The 22,793-nt window shown below is 39.9% G+C and overlaps 1 protein-coding gene across 5 annotated transcripts in view; it reads right to left on the bottom strand.

Moving 5' to 3' along the window:
* Nucleotides 1–22,793, bottom strand: part of DNAAF11 (dynein axonemal assembly factor 11) — an 85,778-nt gene that overhangs the window by 5,446 nt on the left and 57,539 nt on the right. For all 5 annotated transcript variants that reach the window (XM_057532382.1, XM_057532380.1, XM_057532379.1 and 2 more), the window contains one exon: nucleotides 1,613–1,698. In XM_057532382.1, coding sequence (XP_057388365.1) covers nucleotides 1,613–1,698 — 86 coding nt within the window. The remainder of the gene's footprint in view (nucleotides 1–1,612; nucleotides 1,699–22,793) is intronic.

Here is a 22,793-nt window from a genome sequence, read left to right as displayed (position 1 = left end):
AGCCAACAACCTGCCTGACCTCGTTCCCATGTGCAGCATTTATAGGCAGCTGTTTGGTTAATGGGCTGCCCAGCCAGAGGCTGAGATGATGTGTGTAAGGAAGTTCGTCAATGATTAAGGAACATCACAAACAACCTTCCCAGCGATGGATTATGAACGGTCGTGAGGTGATCCTTTCTCAGTAACGAAAATGAAAAAGAAAGGCCGTGTGAAAATACTGGAGGAGGTCCTATTATGACGAATTGTGCTAGGACATCTCTAATCATCAAGTGTCATCACAGTAATGACGGTTTTCCTGGAGTCTTGAAAACCAGCTCCAAACTTTGGCAATGACTTGGTTTCCAATCCCTGTGATTCCTCATAAATTAGATTCAAACTCTTTACATGTGTTGATGCTGCTGGGGGTTAATTATGACCGTGAAGATTCATAGTAGTCCTAATACCCTTGATTCTCTGTAAATCACACGTGTATCTGAAATGGAAATCACTAAGCTGGGAAACATGAGAGTGGCTTTCCAAGGTTAAAAACAGCAGTCCGCTTTTCAGAAGGAATTCGACTCCATACCTGTTGTTTAAACAAACCCCGTGTTTGAAAATCTCTACAAAATTTGACAGTTGTCTTTGAATATATACGAACGCCTGACTGCTTGTATTATGCAAGACATAAATATAGTTCTTGTTCAGGTATTTTTATAGTGATAATTCTAGCATATACATTTGTATCTCAAAGATAGTTTGCCTTGGTCCAAAATAGATACTGCCATCTGGATGGTACGAGTCTGGAAATCATGGCAAGGAGAAGGAAGGTTGAAAGAGCTGGGATGTTCATTCTAAGGAAGAATTGAGAAATAATGAGAGCTTTGTCTGAAATACTCTAAGGATTGTTACTGCTTGTGGGAGGTGGGCTTTGTTCTGGGGCGTCTCTGGGGGCAGAGCTAGAACCTTCAGTTAAGAATCAAAGAGAAGCTTTCAGACACCGGGGGAATATGGAGAATGCCATGAATACTCTCTTGAGAGGGTGAGGGTCCTGTTGAGAAGGAAGCTTAAGCCACGGCTGGAAGGTGACCTATGATTGACAAGAGGGCACACACGGGGCCTCTTGGTCCTTGCAGCCCTGAGAGTTTTGGAATCTATGACATGACACATGGGTCATAAAAGGAAGGCGGTGTGAGCAGCGTTATGGGCAGGGCTCAGCAGAGTCGTCCCAACAGGTCACAGCTACGTGACCTCCGGACATTCCAACCTCCTCCCTCCCTCATTTTCCTCGTCTGTAAACTGAGGGTAAAAATTGTGAGGATTAAATGCGTTACTATGGGTAAAGCGCACGGAATGGTGCCCGATACAAAGCAAGTGCCTGGTAAATGTAGCTGTCGTTGGTGTGGATATTGCCACTTTTATTATTGTCGCCGGAAGTTGGAACCTAAATATACTCAGATCTGTTTTTGAGCCCTACAAATCAAGAGTCTAAGTTTGGGGAATAAACATTAATGTTCATGGTATGAATCCTTTTTAAACTTTCAGTCACTGTACCTATTTGGAAGGTGCATTCTAGCCACCACATGACAATGAAGAGAACTCTAAACAAAGTTAAGACGGGCTGAGGGGACGGCACCTTTTGTCTGTCTGCTCCCTGCTGCTGTCCGCCGTGCTTTTCACTGGCTTTGACATTCCTTGACAGCCTGTGATTACTTCGCCCACCTAAAACAAAAACACAGTACACAGTTAGTGATACATTCTCTCTGATACATCTTCAAAAATATACACTATATATTTTCTAAATGCTAAAACATTTTAATTTCCACTACATATTCCATGAAAGAGTCTGACTTTAAGCCCCTATATGGGGCATGAGAAAGCTCCAATAGTCCCCCTGTATCCATGGGGATGCATTCTAAGACCCCTAGTGCATGCCTGAAATCACGGATAGTACCAAACCCTGTATATAGTATGTTTTTTCCTTTACATACATACCTGTGATGAAGTTTAATTTATAAATTAGGAACAGTAAAATACTAAAAACAATAACTAGTAATAAAACAGAACAATTATAGCAAATACTGTAATACATGTTACAAAATTGTTCAGATTTAATACCTTTTCCATCTTAACTAAGCACCTATCACTCACTGTGGCCATAATTTTTGCAATCTGAGGTACGGCAGCAAAACCAGCATGAATTTCTTTTTCCTTCCTCACAATTTCACGGATAGAAGATTTGTTCATACTGCAGATCTTAGTAACCTCAGCATATGATTTTATTTTCTTTCCTTATTAAGTCAGGAACTTTCACCTTTTCGATTAAAGGAGGCACTTTAAGCCTTCTCTTTCCTCAGTTTCAGTTACCCATGGTCAACAGTCTGAAAATATCAAATGGAAATTCCAGAAATAAACAATTCATATGTTTAAAACTGTGGGCCGTTCTGAGCAGCATGATGAAATCTTGCACCATCCTGCTCCGCCCTGCCCAGAATGTGATGTGAATCATCCCTTTGTCCAGTGTATCCCCCCTAGTTCCTTAGTCACTTATTAGCTGCCTTGGTTATCGGATCAACTGTGCTCGGGTTCAGGTAACCCTTAGTTTACATAATGGCCTCAAAGCGCAAGAGTAGTGATGCCATTGGTCAGAACCCCAGAAAGCCATTGTTTATCGCATGTATGCTTCAATACATGGACGGTGACTGAGCAAACGAGGCAAGACATCCTTGTCTGGGGGACTATAGCTTCAAATCTGGGGAGTGTTCTTATTGCCCTTGATGGCAATCCGTCTCCTATGTGGTGGCACAAGCATCCGTGTTTTTACATAGTGCAGTTGTATATTTTTCCCTCATACTTTATAAAAATTCAATCTGTGTGTGTATGTGTGATTTAGTTCAGTCCCTTCCCACAGACCTCATGGGAGGGCCTATGTGCAATGCAGCAAGGAAAGATCTGCTTAAACACCACCCTTTCAATTATGTATTGAACACCCGACTAGGGAAAATACCTTTAAGCATCACCAAGGGTTTGTGTGATGGCCAGACTTTTGCTGAGACTCCAGAAGAGAAAACAACAACAACAACAAATGCCGCATGTACCAAACACAGGAAGTTTCAAGGCTGGAAGAGTTTGTTCAGAAACATTTTTAAAAAGGTATATTCTGCATAACAAAAACATGTAGAAGGAAACCATGGAAGAGCGAGAAATGGAAGCCGCCAATGCAGTGTTCACTGGGTAATTAGAGGAGGTGACTCACGGAAAGGATCGCTCAGTGAAGCATGTTTTTATCATCATCAAACGAGGTTTGCTTTGGAGGCAGCTAATTCCAAAATGATGTATTTGCTATGTTTTAAAGTCTATTTCATGCCAATTTTACTGTTTTCCATTCCTTTCTTGCTGGCCCATGATGTTACATTTTTGGATGTTCACGTGCCAGGGTAGGAATGTTTACGCTATTTTAAAGTGAAAACTTAACTGTTGTTTTTTTTCTTTTCTTTTCTCTAATCGAACTAGTGTGATAGATACAAATATTTCCCCCATGTTCCTGGCCTATCCATAAAGAAATGGAAATGCTTTTCAGTTTCTATCGATGCCAGTTCTGGTTTATTAAGCCACATTAATGTCAAATATGAGGGCAAGGAAAGACAGAGATGAGGAGACTGAACAGAGATGCCTTGCAGTTGAGGCAGCAGAGAGCGGTTGTAGGCGTTGGGGTAATGAAAGCTGGCACTTTCCTCCTGGGGTGTCTCGGGGGTGAGTGGGGTCAGCAGGGCCTCCCTCCGAGAGGCATGGCGGCAGGGTGTCGGGGAGGAATGCTGTCCGGGAGAATTTTCTGCAATGATGGGAACGTTTCGGGCTGTCCAACACGGGGCCCCAGAGCACTCGCAATGCTGTTAGTGTAACCGAGACACTAAAGTTTTCATTTTATTTCATTTTTCAGTAATTTTAATTTCTACTGACCAAGCCAGAGAGATGGGAACGTGACCAGAGTGAGCCCCAAACCTATGCGTGGGCTGCCCAACTCTTCTTCGGGAGTGAAGGTCATCTATCCATGCCAGTTAGCCCTGATTTATCCGAGGTCCCTGACCACATGGCCTTTTCCGTTCTGGAACTCTCTGCTCCTTCCTTGACATGCCTGGGACCTGGAACTGAGCGTGAGAACGCGGAGCCTGTGTTTCAATCTCTCTGATCAACGTGGGGTGTAGGCTGCTCCTTTAGGCCAACTCGGGACGACTTATCTAAAGGCCCACGTGAGCCACAGAGCTTGGGCAGGCAGTGGCTGGGGCCTCTGTCAGGCCAGCATCGCAGCTCAGCTTCTCCCCTGTCCCAGTCCTGCTTCCTCCCCTCCCACAGGTGTGGATCTCTAGGCTGCTCCCCAGCAAATGTTCTGCAAGCGCATCTCCATCTCAGGGTCTGCTTCCTGGGGAGCAGTGGCATCTGAGAGCTTTTTTATTTTTTAATAATTACATTAAATGAGACCAATGTTACTTAAAATTCATGAAAATGTCAACTTTAAGAAAAAAAGCTTTTGAGCCAAAAGCACAAGTTTTGTATTGCTTGATGCTATAAATGTGCTAATCAGAATGGGAGCACATGCATAATTAGAGTCTTACAACACCCCATCTCTAACACTGTTATTTGTCCCATAATAAGCTCAGACAAAGATTCTCTGTGTTTATGGAAATGCAAATAGATTCACCAGGAATTTGCTATGTACCAGAATCTCAATGTGTTGCTTATTTTTAAAAGATATTTTCAGCTCATTTAGTTTCAAAGGTTCTTTTAAGTTTAAAAGTTAGGGGGAATTAAGAAATCAGCAGTAAGAAAAATATTAACACCAGCATTCATATTGACACCAAAATTCATCTTAACAACAATATTTATATGAATAGCAGGAAAAACTCTTCTGATAAGAGATCTAATTTTCCCAAGTAGAGGACCAAAGTTCAGAATTCCAAGGTACTGAAATAGTAACGTGGTTTCCCTCTATACCTACAGCCTAGTGCTACTCTTCCTCTAGAAAACGATGCTCATTAACATCAAACTTCCTATTCATTTGTACGAAGTGTGTTTAGGGATGACTAATGGAAAAGGTGTAAGGGCCAAAATATGTTTAATAAATTAGACAAAGTGCAGCAAATGGTTTCCTGAATCCATAGAGGGAAATGTAACCAACTACTTGAAAATTCAATTGTGGGATAGGCACAAAGGTACAAATTAACATTTTAATAATATTAGGTTATTTTAATGCATAGATTATGCAATTGAAAGTTGGGAGTGAACATGGAGGTAGGAATTGAGTCCCCTTTAGTTCAGAAAGCAAATGACCCTTCAAAGGCTTTCGTGACAGCTGGTTTTCCAGCCTTGGTTTAAATAGCACCGTGGGATGGAGTCCCTTTACCTCCCTGGGGTAGCAGCCTACACTGAGACCGTCTACATTTACCTTAACATGTACGTGGCTGCTTTACCAACCATAAAAGTTACTAATGCCAAGAAATCAAGACTACCTACGTGAGCTGTGTAAAAATACAGTAAACAGACGTGAGGGAGAGAGACCTACCTCCTAATCCTTATATTTAGGTTGAACCATAGAAATTACCAACATCTGACTATTTTTTATAGGTTTAAAAAAAACTTTTTTTTTATAATTAATTTATTTTTATTATTTATTTTTTTATTTTTGGCTGTGTTGGGTCTTTGTTGCTGTGCACGAGCTTTCTCTAGTTGCGGCGAGCGGGGGCTACTCTTAGTTGCAGTGCGCGGGCTTCTCATTGCGGTGGCTTCTCTTGTTGTGGAGCACGGGCTCTAGGTGCACGGGCTCAGTAGCTGTGGCTCGCGGGCTCTAGAGCACAGGCTCAGTAGCTGTGGCGCATGGGCTTAGTTGCTCCGTGTTATGTGGGATCTTCCCGGACCAGGGCTCGAACCTGTGTCCCCTGCATTGGCAGGAGGATTCTTAACCACTGGACCAGCAGGGAAGCCCCCTGACTATTTTTGACCTGGAAAACAGTGATTTTCCATGGTTTAGCTTAATAGTTATTTACATGAAGTTAAATAAGAATATGTAAACAATCCCTCCATTTCAGATGAAGACTTGCTAGTGGGAAGTTACAAGAGTGAATGGACAAAGAAAATGGAATATAAAGGAAGATATTTGTTACAAAAGAAAATGTAAACAATTGACCTTTTAACCTTCTCTTGTGAATTTCCCCTGGTTTCTTAAATAATAGTATTCAGGAGAATGTGAAGTAAATTTCTCTTTCTCTTGGATTTTCATTTTGTATCACAGTTTCAACAATTACCTTCATTAAATCTTCTCAAAGAAATATTTACTGAGTATCTATTATGCACCAAGCATAGGACTGAGCAATAGATATGGAATGATAGATTTAAAAATTATCCCTGATCATCTCATGAGGAATAAAGACACAAAAGCAATTAAAATACACTAAGAAAGTGCAATTGATAGAAATATGCACAGACTCTACAGAAGCCCAAGGGACGGAGTCAGACTGGGCCGCCTGGGGAGCAGTGATCAAAGAAGACTCACTAATGATGTGAGATTTGATGTGAATTTTAAAGAATAAGTGGGAATTTGCCAGAAGATGGAGATTATGAGATGAAGATTGTATAAGGAATTAAGAACATTCCAGAGAGAGAAAAAAGCATAAACAAAGACTGGAAGGTAAATGACCACATAAACAAGCACCGAATATTAGGCAGATAATAGCTAGAAATAAGGCTGAAGAACTAGGCAGAGGTCAGATCTTGGGAGACTTTAAGGTGTTTGGACTTTGCACAAGAGGTGATGGGGACTTTTGCAGTATTTTTTTTCAGTGACATAGGTATTCATCTCAGCTGAAAGAGCAACATTCTAAACGCACTTCCTATTTTCATTAGCCGAAGTGCGAGATGTTAACAAAAAAATACTAAGTCCAGTGGAGTGACGGCTTTTGAAAATGTCTCTTTCCTCACTAGATTAAAAAAATAATTTTATTTCTTTTTCGACTATTATAGTCAAGTTTCCCCCCACCCCAACTCTACTCTGAAAATACTAATGACATACAATCCTGTTAGGAAACTGTCTAAATGTGTGTAATGGCCAGCAAACTGATTGTAAGAACACTCGTAAACTGTTGGCTAATTTAGCTGTTCTTTGGGGCTTTCATTCACCTACAGACTCCAGATATATGCATATTTCTCTAGCTGCCCACTGACTCTCATGAGGTAGGTTTTGGACTCTGCATTCAAGATCACCGAGTACCTATACATCCTCGTCAAAGGGGACATTTGCATGAAGCAAAATCCATTATCCACAGCTGCCCCAGCATGGAGGAACATGAACGTTAACATGAAAATTAAAGGGAGATTCTGCTTAAATAGATTCAAGATGTATGAATTGGCTCTTCCCCTCTTCAGTCCGGGCCTCTTCAGTAGTTTAAGGAGGGTGTGCCGCGGTGTCCAAACTCACAGCACAGGTTCTGAGCCTGTTCGTCGTCCTATCCGTTTCTGGCCCTGCTCTGCTTGTTACAGGGAGATGGAACCCTGCAGCCCTCGTTCGTTATCCAGCTTCCCATGTCATCTGGCTTCCAGCTGGGCTTGGCCAATGGGAGGCACTGGGAGGAGGCAGGGGCACCAAGAAAGAGAGACTTCGGGCGCTTCTCCCATGATCTCTATTCACGTGAGCAACTCCTCCAGCAGCGGCAGAGTCTACCCTGTGGCTGCCCAAGGCGCCTGCTGCAGGTCTGGCTTCTTCCAGGGGACCCTAGGGCGTGGTTTCTGCCAACATCACCTCCTCCCTCTGTCCTGGGAGTGGTGGTGGCCTGTCATGTTACAAATTTCAAGGTGGTCTTACTCTCCCTTCTTTGGCATCTCAGATCTTCTGCTACCTGTGCAGTACATTTCCTGAATTCCTCCTATAAATTCCTGCGTAAATTTCCTGTACACATAATTTTCCATACTTAAGTGTTTCCCGATTTTCCATTAGACACTTACTGATTTACTCCATGTTCTCAAACTGCGGGGTGCTTGTTAAAATACACATTTCCACACCACCTAATTAGACTATGCAGAGAGTGGCCTGGGAATCTAGTGTTTTGAACAAACTCTCTTCAGGTGATTCTTAGGATCAGGCAAGTTTTGAAAACAGTTTTAGCTGTTCCCACGGCTTCTAGCCTTTCTGGATGCAATTCATGTATACAACCCACATTTATGGGATGCCTATAACATCCCAGGAACTGGACCAGGAGCTATGATGCTATGGTGATCCAGAAAAGCATGGTCACTGCACTGATGAAACATCCTCCATCATCACTAAAATGATATACTTTGATCTATAGATGAGAGATAATAATTGTATAATGTACACACAGTCATTTAATGGACTGATTTTAGATATTTAGATGGTTTACAATGTCTCATAATTATACTATGGTGTCTACCTGTATACATAAATTGGTATCATATATCCATTTTATTAGGAGAGAGTAAAAAATTAGAATTATTAAGTCATAAAGTACTTTTTAAGCTTGATATATGTTGACAATTTTATTTTCGAAAAGATTAAATCATCCTCTATTTCCTCTAGCACTTTATGAGAGTACTGCTGAACCTTCACAGGCATGGAATTTTATTGATTGTTTTGCTAGAAAACTGGTAGCGGTTCTGGAAAGGGGAACCAAATAGTTGGGGAAGAGGGATGGAAAGGATGTTTGCTTTACTTGTAAACTTAATACTTTGGAATTTTGTCCTGTAAACACATTATCTACGTATTGTTAAATTATTGAAACAAGGAGGCCATGAGACTGAGGGAACTCTAATACCATAGACTTTTTTGTGCTTCTTTTGTAACTGTGATTTACCTCTTTTCTATTGGGGTTTGGTATTTTTCTGAAACACTTTCATGAATTTATATGTAATATTGATATTATATCTTTAGTCTTTTGTGGTGTTTTTCCTCGGCAATGGGACATGTCAGCATTTGAAAAACTGTATATTGTCTTGTTTATTAGTTTACTGTCTGTTTTCCTGCCACTAAAATGTAGACCCCAGGAGGAATTTCTGTGCTGGGTACATGACAGGCCCTCAACAATTATTTGTTCAATGAATGAATAAATGGATGAAATATAAATGAACAATACATGTTTATGAATGGTGGTTTTTGACATACAACTTTGGTTTAAAGTAACCAAAACTATTGCTTTCCCTTGGTGATTTCTGCCATTGTTAGCCAATCTCTGCAGAGAATAAAAGTAAATATTTACCTTTATCTCCACTTATATATTTATTTTTATTGAAGTATAGTTGATTTATAATATCATATTAGTTTCAGGTATACAGCATACTTTTATTTCTTTTTTAAAATATTAAAAATAATATTTAATTCTTTAATCCATATGAAATTTATTTTTGTATAAGGTGTGAAATAAGATGACAACCTGATATTTTCCTAATTAACCAATATCTCCCAATCTTATATAAAAATTAATTTGAAATGGATCATAGACTTAAACGTAAAAAAGCTAAAATGATAAAGCCCCTAGAATAAAACAAAAGAGAATATCTATGAAGCTAAAGATTTCATGGACATGAAATAGGAAGCAACAATCCAAATAGAAATAAAATAATTCATTAGCGAGTTCACATCAGCCCATTCCCCACACCCCGCAGCAGGGAACAGCCATCGACCAAATATTCTCAGCGGTTGGTTACTACTATCCCAGTTCCAACACCGCTGAGGTAGAGTTATTCTGAAGCACGTGTTTTGCACTGTCTCCTAGAGCTTTCCCACTGGGGCTGCTGAGACTTTGTCTTGACTGCCTTTCCTTCCCTACTGCATGACCAGCACCCCCATACTTCCCAAATAAACCACTGTACTCATCTCCCTAGGGAGGCTTCCGCTCCTGGGAGGCTGCAAATTTAGGAAGTGTTTTACAGTTCAAATGTGAGTCTGCGTCTCACAATTTAGTCTCTGCAACAACCGTGGGACTCTCAAGTTTCCCTCGAGGAGGAAGAGTAGGAACATGGTATAACCAGATTCCAAAATACAGACTAGGTTTCTACTGGAATCCCGCTCAAGTCTCTCTGAGCACCTCGTTTAATTTTCACGGTGGGCTGGGTACTTATTTGAAAAAAGATTCTCTATCTCCCTCTCTCTCTCTCTCTACCTACCTACCTATCTACCTACCTACCTATCTATCCCACTCTCCCTATACCACCCCTCTAGGGGGTCACAAAACACGAGCTGATCTCCCTGTGCTATGCGACTGCTTCCCACTAGCTATCTATTTTACATTTGGTAGTGTATATATGTCCATGCCACTCTCTCACTTTATCCCAGCTTACCCTTCCCCCTCCCCATGTCCTCAAGTCCATTCCCTACATCTGCGTCTTTATTCCTGTCCTGCCCCTAGGTTCTTCAGAACCTTTTTTTTTTTCAGATTCCATATATATGTGTTAGCATGTGGTACCATGGATGATGTTAAATTCTAGAGGCCTGGGTTTTGCCAGGCATGCGCAGATGGAACTCATTACCTTCACTCAAGTTCAAGGCCCAGTATCAGGGCCATTTCGACAGCCATTTTGATAGACAGGCTGTGAGACTTTCTGAGGCCTGGCTGGCTTTTAATTCACCTTCCTCCTGGGCTAAAGTCCTTCAGAGTCACATCGCAAAGTGTGGGTGGCTTACCACCCATGCTAGCCTCTGGACTTTGACTCTTTTCTTCTCACCCCTGTGTGGTCACTGAAAGCATGGTTTATCCTCTCAGCCATTCCTTCGGGATCAGTGGACAGTAATTGCTCACTATCTCATCACTATCAGGATGCCTCTTCCTAAATTTTCTTTAGTGAGGTTGTTGTTCCCAATTACCTATTTGGCAACTAGCAGCTGATGGAGCTCTAGAGATGTTATTTAAAGTCATGAGATTAAGTAGGGAATGAGTACACATAGAGAAGACAAGGGGGTCCTGGAAGTGAATGACTGGACATGCCAACTTTCAGAGGCCTGGGTAGGAGAAGGAACCAGCAAAGAAGCATCCAGTGGCAACGGGCATCCAGTGAGAAGGAGCACCTGACATAAGAAGAGAATCAGATGAAAGCGGTGCATCTAATGCCAAGTGAACACGTGTTTAAAAATGGAGGGACTGATTAATGGTGTAAAAAGCTGCTGAAAGGTCAGATAAGAAGAGGATGGCGGCTGACCAATGGATTCGGTAATGTAGAGAGAACCATAGACCTCAAAAAGAGATGTTTCCATGATGGGGAGCCTGGAGAAGAGGTGAACGTCTAATTGGAGTTGCTTTTAGAGATTATGAGAAAATAATTGGAACAGAAGCTATAGATGTCTGCTTTAAGAGTTTCACTGTGAAGCAGGTCAGAGCAGTAAGTAGAGGGGAATGTTTTTATTTTGAAGAAGGGAGACGTTACAGCATGTTTTCTAATATAAGATGTATAGCGGAAAATTCAGTGAAGAAGTAGAGAGAAGAAAGAATTATCAGAGGGGGAAAAATGGTCCTTCAAAGGCAAGGGGAAATAGGAGCCAACACACATCTGGAGAGTTTGGGTAGATCACAGATAGTTCATTCATAGAATCAGGACGGCCACAGAGGCTGAGCAAGGAAATATGTGATGGTGACAGTATGTGGAGATGATCTTTTCATGCTTCTATTTTTTTTTAATATTTTATTTATTTATTTTATTTGGTTGCACCGGGTCTTATTTGTGGCAGGCGGGCTCCTTAGTTGTGGCATGCAAACTCTTAGTTGCGGCATGCATGTAGGATCTAGTTCCCTGACCAGGGATTGAACCCAGGCCCCCTGCATTGGGAGCTCGCAGTTTAACCACTGCACCACCAGGGAAGTCCCTATGCTTCTATTTTTTTTTTTTCCTATTTTCTTTTGACATTTTTTATTGGAGAGAATTTTGAGGCCAGGAGGATGTTTTTTGTTGCTGGTGGTGGTGGTGGTGATTTTTAATTTTTAAGTTTAAATATTTCCTTTGTGGGTAACACCTCTTTGCACCTTTTGAAAAGTTATAGGATATTTATCCTTGTAATGGAGGAATTTTGACACTGGTCTGTTTTCGGTAATTTTACTTAGAACTCGTTAATTGCTTTTGATCTGAGTATTCTAATTCTTATGTTTTTAAGCTCAAAAAAGTTATGACTTCTAAAATTGTTCTGATTTTGTTGGTGTGACCATAACTAATTCTTTGATTAGATTTTCATCTAAGTGCTCTATATTTATAATATCTTTCATAGTTTTTAGCTCTTGTCCTTTAGCTACATTTTAGGAAGGCTCTTCAAGCTATTTTCCACATTTGCTTTATTTTCCATGTCATTCTTTCTATTTGATATCGCCATTGCAGACTTAATTCTGCTATTTCAGTGCTAGTTTCCATTTTGTTCTTCCTTATCTCATTCAGCACCTGTTTATCTCTAATTATTGCCTTTGCCCTCATTTTGTTGCATTCTTACTTGTCTCCATTCTCTATGCTTTATACTTGCTATGTCCTCTTGGACCCTATTTAGGATTGCCAAGTTTTCTAAAATTTCCCTTTGATTCATGCCAAATATCATTTTCTTTTTCCTTTTTATTTTTTTATATTTTATTTTTTTATTAACATCTTTATTGGAGTATTATTGCTTTACAATGTTGTGTTAGTTTCTGCTGCATCACAAAGTGAAACAGCTATACATATACATACATCCCCATATCTCCTCCCTCCTGCGTCTCCATCCCACTCTCCTTATACCACCCCTCTAGGTGGTCACAAAACACTGAGCTGATCTCCCTGTGCTATGCGGCTGCTTCCCACTAGCTATCTATTTTACATTTGCTAGTATATATATGTCCATGCCACTCTCTCACTTCATCCCAGCTTAACGTTTCCCCTCCCCATGTCCTCAAGTCCATTCCCTACATCTGCGTCTTTATTCCTGTCCTGCCCCTAGGTTCTTCAGAACCTTTTTTTTTTTAAGATTCCATATATACGTGTTAGCATACGGTATTTGTTTTTCTCTTTCTGACTTACTTCACTCTGCATGACAGACTCTAGGTCCATCCACCTCACTACAAATAACTCAATTTCGTTTCTTTTTATGGCTGAGTAATATTCCATTGTATATATGTGCCACATCTTCTTTATCCATTCATCTGTCAGTGGACACTTAGGTTGCTTCCATGTCCTGGCTATTGTAAATAGTGCTGTAATGAACATTGTGGTACATGACTCTTTTTGAGTTATGGTTTTCTCAGGGTATATGCCCAGTAGTGGGATTGTTGGGTCGTATGGTAGTTGTATTTTTAGTTTTTTAAGGAAACTTCATACTGTTCTCCATAGTGGCTGTATCAACTTACATTCCCACCAACAGTGCCAGAGGGTTCCCTTTTCTCCACACCCTCTCCAGCATTTATTGTTTCTAGATTTTTTGATGATGGCCATTCTGACTGCTGTGAGGTGATACCTCACTGTAGTTTTGATTTGCATTTCTCTAATGATTAGTGAGGTTGAGCATCCTTTCATGTGTTTGTTGGCAATCTGTATATCTTCATTGGAGAAATGTCTATTTAGGTCTTCTGCCCATTTTTGGATTGGGTTGTTTGTTTTTTTGATATTGAGCTGCATGAGCTGCTTGTATATTTTGGAGATCAATCCTTTGTCAGTTGCTTCATTTGCAAATATTTTCTCCCATTCTAAGAGTTGTCTTTTCCTCTTGTTTATGGTTTCCTTTGCTGTGCAAAAGCTTTTAAGTTTCATTAGGTCCCATTTGTTTATTTTTGGTTTTATTTCCCTTTCTCTAGGAGATGGGTCAAAGGGATCTTGCTGTGATTTATGTCATAGAGTGTTCTGCCCATGTTTTCCTCTAAGAGTTTGATAGTGTTTGGCCTTACATTTAGGTCTTTAATCCATTTTGAGTTTATTTTTGTGTATGGTGTTAGGGAGTGTTCTAATTTCATTCTTTTACAAGTAGCTGTCCAGTTTTCCCAGCACCACTTATTGAAGAGGCTGTCTTTTTTCCATTGTATATTCTTGCCTCCTTTATCAAAGATAAGGTGACCATATGTGTGTGGGTTTATCTCTGGGCTTTCTATCCTGTTCCATTGACCTATATTTCTGTTTTTGTGCCAGTACTATATTGTCTTGATTACTGTATCTTTGTAGTATAATCTGAAGTCCAGGAGCCTGATTCCTCCAGCTCCGTTTTCCTTTCTCAAGATTGCTTTAGCTATTTGGGGTCTTTTCTGTTTCCATACAAATTGTGAAATTTTTGGTTCTAGTTCTGTGAAAAATGCCAGTGGTAGTTTGATAGGGATTGCACTGAATATGTAGATTGCTTTGGGTAGTATAGTCATTTTCACAATGTTGATTCTTCCAATCCAAGAACACGGTATATCTCTCCATCTGTTTGTATCATCTTTAATTCTTTCATCAGTGTCTTATAGCTTTCTGCATACAGGTCTTTTGTCTCCTTAGGTAGGTTTATTCCTAGGTATTTTATTCTTTTTTGTTGCAATGGTAAATGGGAGTGTTTCCTTAATTTCACTTTCAGATTTTTCATCATTAGTGTATAGGAATGCAAGAGATTTCTGTGCATTAATTTTGTATCCTGCTACTTTACCAAATTCATTGATTAGCTCTAGTAGTTTTCTGGTGGCATCTTTAGGATTCTCTATGTATAGTATCATGTCATCTGCAAACAGTGACAGTTTTACTTCTTCTTTTCCCATTTGTATTCCTTTTCTTTCTTTTTCTTCTCTGATTGCTGTGGCTAAAACTTCCAAAACTATGTTGAATAATAGTGGCGAGAGTGGGCAACCTTGTCTTGTTCCTGATCTTAGAGGAAAGGGTTTCAGTTTTTCACCATTGAGAATGATGTTGGCTGTGGGTTTGTCATATATGGTCTTTATTATGTTGAGGTTCCTACTTTCTGGAGGGTTTTTATCATAAATGGGAATTTTGAATTGAATTTTGTCAAAAGCTTTTTCTTCATGTATTGAGATGATCATATGGTTTTTATCCTTCAATTTGTTAATATGGTTTATCACATTGATTGATTTGCATATATTGAAGAATCCTTGCATTCCTGGGATAAACCCCACTTGATCATGGTGTATGATCCTTTTAATGTGCTGTTGGATTCTGTTTGCTAGTATTTTCTTGAGGATTTTTGCATCTATGTTCATCAGTGATACTGGTCTGTAGTTTTCTTTCTTTGTGACACCTTTGTCTGGTTTTGGTATCAGGGTGATGGTGGCCTCGTAGAATGAGTTTGGGAATGTTCCTCCCTCTGCAATATTTTGGAAGAGTTTGAGAAGGATAGGTGTTAGCTCTTCCCTAAATGTTTGATAGAATTCTCCTGTGAAGCCATCTGGTCCTGGGCTTTTGTTTGTTGGAAGATTTTTAATCACAGTTTCAATTTCAGTGCTTGTGACTGGTTTGTTTATATTTTCTATTTCTTCCTGGTTCAGTCTTGGAAGTTTGTGCTTTTCTAAGAATTTGTCCATTTCTTCCAGGTTGTCCATTTTATTGGCATACAGTTGCTTGTAGTAATCTCTCATGATCCTTTGTATTTCTGCAGTGTCAGTTGTTACTTCTCCTTTTTCATTTCTAATTCTATTGATTTGAGTCTTTTCCCTTTTTTTCTTGATGAGTCTGGCTAATGGTTTATCAATTTTGTTTATCTTCTCAAAGAACAACCTTTTAGTTTTATTGATCTTTGCTATCGTTTCCTTCATTTCTTTTTCATTTATTTCTGATCGGATCTTTATGATTTCTTTCCTTCTGCTAACTTTGGGGTTTTTTTGTTCTTCTTTCACTAATTGCTTTAGGTGCAATGTTACATTGTTTATTTGGGTTGTGTAGGCTTCCTGATGGAGGGGACTGGTGCCTGTGTTCTAATGGATGAGGCTGGATCTTGTCTTTCTGGTGGGAAGGACTGCATCTGGTGGTGTGTTTTGGGGTGTCTGTGAACTTAGTATTTTTTAGGCAGCCTCTCTGTTAATGGGTGGGGTTGTGTTCCTGTATTGCTAGTTGTTTGGCATGGGGTGTCCAGCACTGGAGCTTGCTGGTCATTGAGTGGAGCTGGGTCTTAGTGTTGAGACGGAGATCTCTGGGAGAGCTCTCGCTGATTGGTATTACAAGGGGCTGGGAAGTCTCTGTTGGACCAATGTCCTGAACTCAGCTCTCCCACCTCAGAGGCTTGGGCCTGACACCGGGATGGAGCACCAAGATCATGTCAGCTACATGGCTCAGAAGAAAAGGGAGAAAAGAATAAATAAATAAATAAAATAAAATAAAATAATTAAAATTAAAAAATAATTATTTAAATAAAAAAATTAAAAAGTAATTAAACAAAAAAGAAGAGAGCATCCAAACCAGTAAACAAATCCACCAATGATGACAAGTGCTAAAAACTATTTAAAAAAATAAAACGGACAGACAGAACCCTAGGACAAATGGTAAAAGCAAACCTATACAGACAAAATCACACAAAGAAGCATAAACATAGACACTCACAAAAAGAGAAAAAGGAAATATATATATATATGTATATGTATTAAAATAAAGGAAGAGAGCGACCAAATCAATAAACAAATCTACCAATGATAACAAGCTCTAAATACTAAACTAAGGTAAACATAAAACTAGAAACAAATTAGAGGCAGAAAGAAAACCCCAAGTCTACAGTTGCTCCCAAAGTCTACTCCCTCAGTTTTGGGATGATTCATTGTGTATTCAGGTATTCCACAGATACAGGGTACATCGAGTTGATTGTGGAGATTTAATCCACTGCTCCTGAGGCTGCCGGGAGAGATTTCCCTTTCTCTTCTTTGTTCGCACAGCTCCCGGGGTTCAGCTTTGGATTTGGCCCCGCCTCTGCCTGTAGGTCGCCTGAGGGTGTCTGTTTTCACCCAGAGAGGATGGGGTTAAAGGAGCAGCTGATTCGGGGGCTCTGGCTCACTCAGGCCAGGGGGAGGGAGGGGTACGGAATGCGGGGCAAGCCTGCGGTGGCAGAGGCCGGCGTGACGTTGCACCAGCCTGAGGTGTGCCGTGCGTTCTCCCGGGGAAGTTGTCCCTGGATCAGGGGGGAGCCTGGCAGTGGCGGGCTGCACAGGCTCCCAGGAGGGGAGGTGTGGATAGTGACCTGTGCTCGCACACAGGCTTCTTGGTGGCGGCAGCAGCCTCAGCATCTCATGCCCGTCTCTGGTGTCTGCGCTGATAGCTGCGGCTCGAGTCTGTCTCTGGAGCTCGTTTAGGCAGTGCTCTGAATCCCCTCTCCTCGTGCACCCCAAAACAATGGTCTCTTGCCTCTTAGGCAGGTCCAGACTTTTTCCCAGACTCCCTCCCGGCTGGCTGTGGTGCACTAGCCCCCTTCAGGCTGTGTTCACGCCGCCAACCCCAGTCCTCTCCCTGGGGTCTGACCTCCGAAGCCCGAGCCTCAGCTCCCAGCCCCGCCCGCCCCGGCGGGGGAGCAGACAAGCCTCTCGGGCTGGTGAGTGCTGGTCGGCACCGATCCTCTGTGCGGGAATCTCTCCGCTTTGCCCTCTGCACCCCTGTTGCTGTGCTCTCCTCTGTGGCTCTGAAGCTTCCCCCCTGCCACCCCCCGTCTCCACCAGTGAAGGGGCTTCCTAATGTGTGGAAACTTTTCCTCCTTCACAGCTCCCTCCCAGAGGTGCAGGTCCCATCCCTATTCTTTTGTCTCCGTTTTTCCTTTTTTCTTTTGCCCTACCCAGGTACGTGGGGAGTTTCTTGCCTTTTGGGAAGTCTGAGGTCTTCTGCCAGCGTTCAGTAGGTGTTCTGTAGGAGTTGTTCCACATGTAGATGTATTTGTGGGGAGGAAGGTGATCTTCACGTCTTACTCCTCCACCATCTTGAAGGTCCTCTCCCAAATATCATTTTCAAAGATAGGTAGGTCTTTTTTAGATTATCAGAATGATATTATCTTTTTCTTGTGATACATTACTTTTTTTTGTAGGGTCTATTTACATTTTTCTTCTTCTGTTTTTTAAAAAAATTGAAAATTAAATTAAAAATTTTAAATTAAAAAATTAAAAACATTAAAAGGTATAATTAAAAGATTTATATTAAAATTTTCACTTAAAATTGAAATTAAAAATTTTTTCTTCTTCTTTTTAAAGAATGATAAGACCTATTCAGACTTGGTGTTTATGTCATCAGTCAAGATAAGTGGGTTTTCCTTGAGTCTTTTTTTTTTTTTAATTGGGTCTATTTTTTCAGTGCTGGAAGTTTTAGGAATGACCTGAGGATGAGAAATAATGTTCTAAAAGAGTAGAAGTATGAATGGAACAGGAAAACCTAGCATGATGACCAGGAGGCCCTCACTATAGACCCTCTTGAAATTAACATTCAGAGAATAAAAGTGAGCTTATGTTGGGTACATTGCAAGCATATTTGAGTAGAGAGAAAGTACGGAGAAACACGTGTCCAAGTAATAAGGGAAAAGGGAGTCTGAGACTGTGTTTTTTAGAATCACGGTGTGTGATATTGACCTTAATACGTGACCTTCGTCTCCTGTGCTCAATATAGCAGAATCAAGCAAGATGTTCACCACCTGAAGTTGTAAATATATTTTGCTGTTCAGTTCAGATGGCACCTTCTTTAATCTCAGTTAATTATTCTGAAAGAACATCCAAAGGAAATCATGAAGCATATTCATGGAGTGTTCCTGGAACTTGTCAATTGAGAACCTAGATGGGAGTTTAATTGAATGATGATGCAAGGTTCTCCATGAAGGCAACATTTCAGTTAAATCTTGTTAAGTTGGACTGTGGTGAGATCATGTGTCAGACCCTTCCAGGCTGATGATGATAAGACTGTGTTTGGACATATCACTTAGTCTGACCACACATTTCAGAAAATATACCGAAGGCCAAGCGTAAACTCTTGGAAAAGGCCATGGGGAATAATCCTACTCAGAATAGGAACTAAAATCATACATACAGTACCTATAAATAAACTTTAGAAAATATGTAGCATCTATAGAGAGAAAACTGCAAAGCAAAACTTCTGAGGGACATAAAATATGAGTAATAAATGGAAAATACATTATTGTAGTGCAGATTCGATTATGTAGATATATCAATTCATTCCCACAACAATCTATAAATTCAATGCAATCTCAATAATAAAAATATATACTAATAGGAATTCATATTGATTAACTTGACAATATTGATTATTAGTAATGGATAATATTAATTAACAGTAACATGAATGCAGTGTGTATTATGTCCCAAGTGCTCACCTAGGTGCTTTACATATTACTTTATATAGTCCTCAAGACAACCTTTTGCGGTATGAATGATCATTCATATCATTTTATGGACAAGGAGTCTGAGGCACAGCACAGAGGGGTTAATAATTTGCTCAAGGTCACACAGCTGCTGAGCAGAAGTATCAGGATTTAACCCAGGTTCTCTGGCTCCAGAGCCCATTCCTTTAATCATCTCTTTTCACTCTCTCTAAAGGGTAATAGCAATAAAAATTCAAATGGCATTTCTGGAGGCAGAATTTGATAAAATTATTTGAAAGTTAACCTGGAATAATACACATGGAAAAACAATGAGGAAATGGTTGAGGAGGGAGGAGAGTAATTAGGGGAGATTCGTGTTCTAAATATTAAAATGTATTTTAAAGATGCATTGAATGCATTCACTTGTTCAACAAAAATTTATTGAATACCTACTCTTTGCCAGTCTCTGTTCTAGGTGCCAGTGACACAGTAGTAACAAGAACAGACAAAAGTCCCTACTTTCATGAAGCTTAAATTTTTGTTGAGGGAGATAGACAAAGAAATAAACAATTAAATACATGGACTGTCCAGTGGTGATATATTCTATGAAGAAAAATACAGCAGGAACAGGGGATAGAGAGTACTGGGATGGGGAAGGGGAAACTTTTAAAATATCGGGATCAGGAAAGACCCCATGGTAAAATAACACTTAAGAAAAAAAAAAAAACTGAAGGAAGGGAGAGAACAAATCATGAGGATATCTGGGAGAAGGGCATTCCAGCAGAGTGAACAGTATGCGCAAAGGCCCTGGGGTAGGAGGATGCCTGTCATATTTGTGAAATAGTAAGGAGGCCAAGGTGGCTGGAATGATTAGAGGGTAAAGTGGTAGAAGGTAACATCAGAGAGATAATGGCAGGTGGAGGTTATCAGGGGATTTTGCTTTTAACTCTGAATGACTAGAAAACAAGACTTGGTCTGATTTACATATACTATAAAATGATCATTTGGCTGCTGTGCTGAACAAAGAAGAATAGTGAATTTCTGGTAGACAGATGACACCCATAGGTCCATGTTTCTTGACTGGATATATCTAATGTAATAAAAGGCACTGGAGACTGAGACTCTACACCGATCCCAAAAGCTAAGACTGATGAATACAACAGTGCCGGAAGCTAGAGAGAAATGCCACTGACAAGTGGAGCAGGATTGAGAAAAGCCTCATGAAACACAGAATGTTTCCTACTCCTCTATTACCTGGGCAGTTGACCTTCTATTCCCTAATGCCACTTTCTGAGAAAGCCAGAGTACCTTTGCATCCACTACCCCACCTGCCACTTCTAGCCAAGACATCAACCCTTGAAATCATGGTGGAGGAGATGGCCTTCTGGGAGATGTGGTACCCATGAGTTACGTTATAAAGATGGCAGATGGAGACAGGAATTCTGTAGGGAATGGCAGGGATTGTGATATCTGTGTAGTCTATCAACCCACAGATTACAGACTTGGTGGCAGATGTTGGAAAGCATCTGGTATTGTAGAGCTAGCATGAGATGAAAGTCCCTGGGATGTGGAGCTGAGCTGGGAGAACCCGCCAGCAGGTCAGCAACAGAATATCCAACCATGACCCCTGTGACAGGGAACAGACTTAACGAAACTTGCCTATTTATCGGTACCCAGTCTGTATAGATCAAGCTTCATTTAGGGGTAGGGAAGGGAAAAAGATCCATTTAACACCTATGACAAAATACTGAATGAAGTGTCTAATAAGAAATATTTGAGCATTTTGTGGATTCCATTACAAACTGTGTCCTTGAAAAAATGTATACAAAGTTAATCACTGAATTTCCCCAGATAAACACAATATAATCATCACAGTACAGACATCATCAAATAGATTATCTTTTCACAAGTATTCTTTACAAATGCTATCACAAAGAAGGAACAACTAAACAGCAAATTTGATCTTCTTTTCATTAATTTAGAGTATCCAAGTATTATAAACTACTAAGGACTATATTAGATATTTCCTGAAGTACTAAGTTATCACTTAACATATTGACCACACTGTTCTGTGAATGAAACAAAAGTATACCTAAGTGTCTACCTGATCTTTACAAAATGCTTTAAAATTCCAAGAAGATGCCTCAGTCGTTATAACGCAAGTCAGACACGGACAATTCCACAGTAAGGTAGAAGCCTAGACACACAAAACGGCTCAGTGGATGAAACTTCGGTACTTCAATAGTTTCAATCAATAGGAATTATGAAGATGTTAACTTTTTGTAACACATATTTTTAACAGTAAGCATAAGTGAAGTTAGAATTTTATTTTTTAACTTTTGATGACTTTTTAAATTTAATTTTTAAGAAAAAGCTTTTGTTCTTTGAGCTTTACAGTCCTTACAAATACCTAACTCATGAGTGAAAAACCACTAATTCAGGGCAAGAAATAGCTACCTTTTAGGAGGAATAATGACGGAGGTATATAAAAGAAATGATAAAAGTAAATAAATTAATAATTTAATAATTAAAAGGAATAATGATAGAGATAGCTTCACATCCATGTTACTTTTAGACAGTAGTCTAAAATCTTAAAAAGTATATACTTCAAAGGAAAAAATGTTACTCATAGTTTCTTATTGAGAAAAAAAAAGAACCATTCTGATTCTTTCTATGTAAATTATCTCATCTTCAACCAAACACTTCTAAAATGCCTTTGCCTTAATAAGCCATTTTTTATACTTTTTATGTATATTTAACATGAAGATTTAAACAGATATAAAGACAAAAAGGATAACGGAAATAGAATGTTGTATTCATTTAAAAGATTCATAAGCAGAGATAGCAGAGGTCTTCTGATCAACTGCCTGGCACCCTGTAAAAGGTACACAAATCATACGTCTTGATTTCCTTTTAGGAAAATAGCAGTTACCACTTAATCTTTGGCTTTTCAGTTAGAATGGAAATTTCAAAAAAAGAAAGAAAGAAGAATGCTAATCGCAGTGTCATTCAAATGTCTCTGTTGAAACACTGAGGTAATTGGGTTATCGCTTAGATTTCCCTATAGGATATTCTAACTGGCATAGAAGCATTTCCTTAATTTGTTGTAGTCAACAAGGACAATGCGATTCTTACAGTTGTGTTTGTTGTTTTATTCCTTGACAACAAATTGTATTTGCTGTCTTACTGCCTCAGAGTAAAAATACATAACTGATTACTCATAATCTGTTACAAAACTGGCTTTGGGAACATGAAGGATTATTAAACCATTATAGAAACCTTATTGGTTAATCAAGTTTATAATCTTTGTGTCCCCCAGGTCCCTTTTCTTTCTCACAAGGAGAACCCCACGTTGACTGGTTTATCTACTCTTCCCCTTTGAAACCTGAGTGACTGGGGCAAAGCTGACCCTACCCGTAGCTCATGGGATGAGATAACAGTAACCAAACATAAAATAATAGGAACGAAGAAAGGACTACCATCTCTTTGGCCAGAGATTGGTTTCATTGTCCAGGGTTAAGCTCATCAAGATTTTTAGCCTCTTCAGCTAAATTAGCCAGATCAGTCC

The sequence above is a fragment of the Balaenoptera acutorostrata genome, chromosome 17 (genome assembly GCF_949987535.1).
Source record: "Balaenoptera acutorostrata chromosome 17, mBalAcu1.1, whole genome shotgun sequence".
NCBI lineage: Eukaryota > Metazoa > Chordata > Mammalia > Artiodactyla > Balaenopteridae > Balaenoptera > Balaenoptera acutorostrata.
Note: the sequence above shows the minus strand (reverse complement) of the source record. Positions and strands in the feature narration are given on the sequence as shown.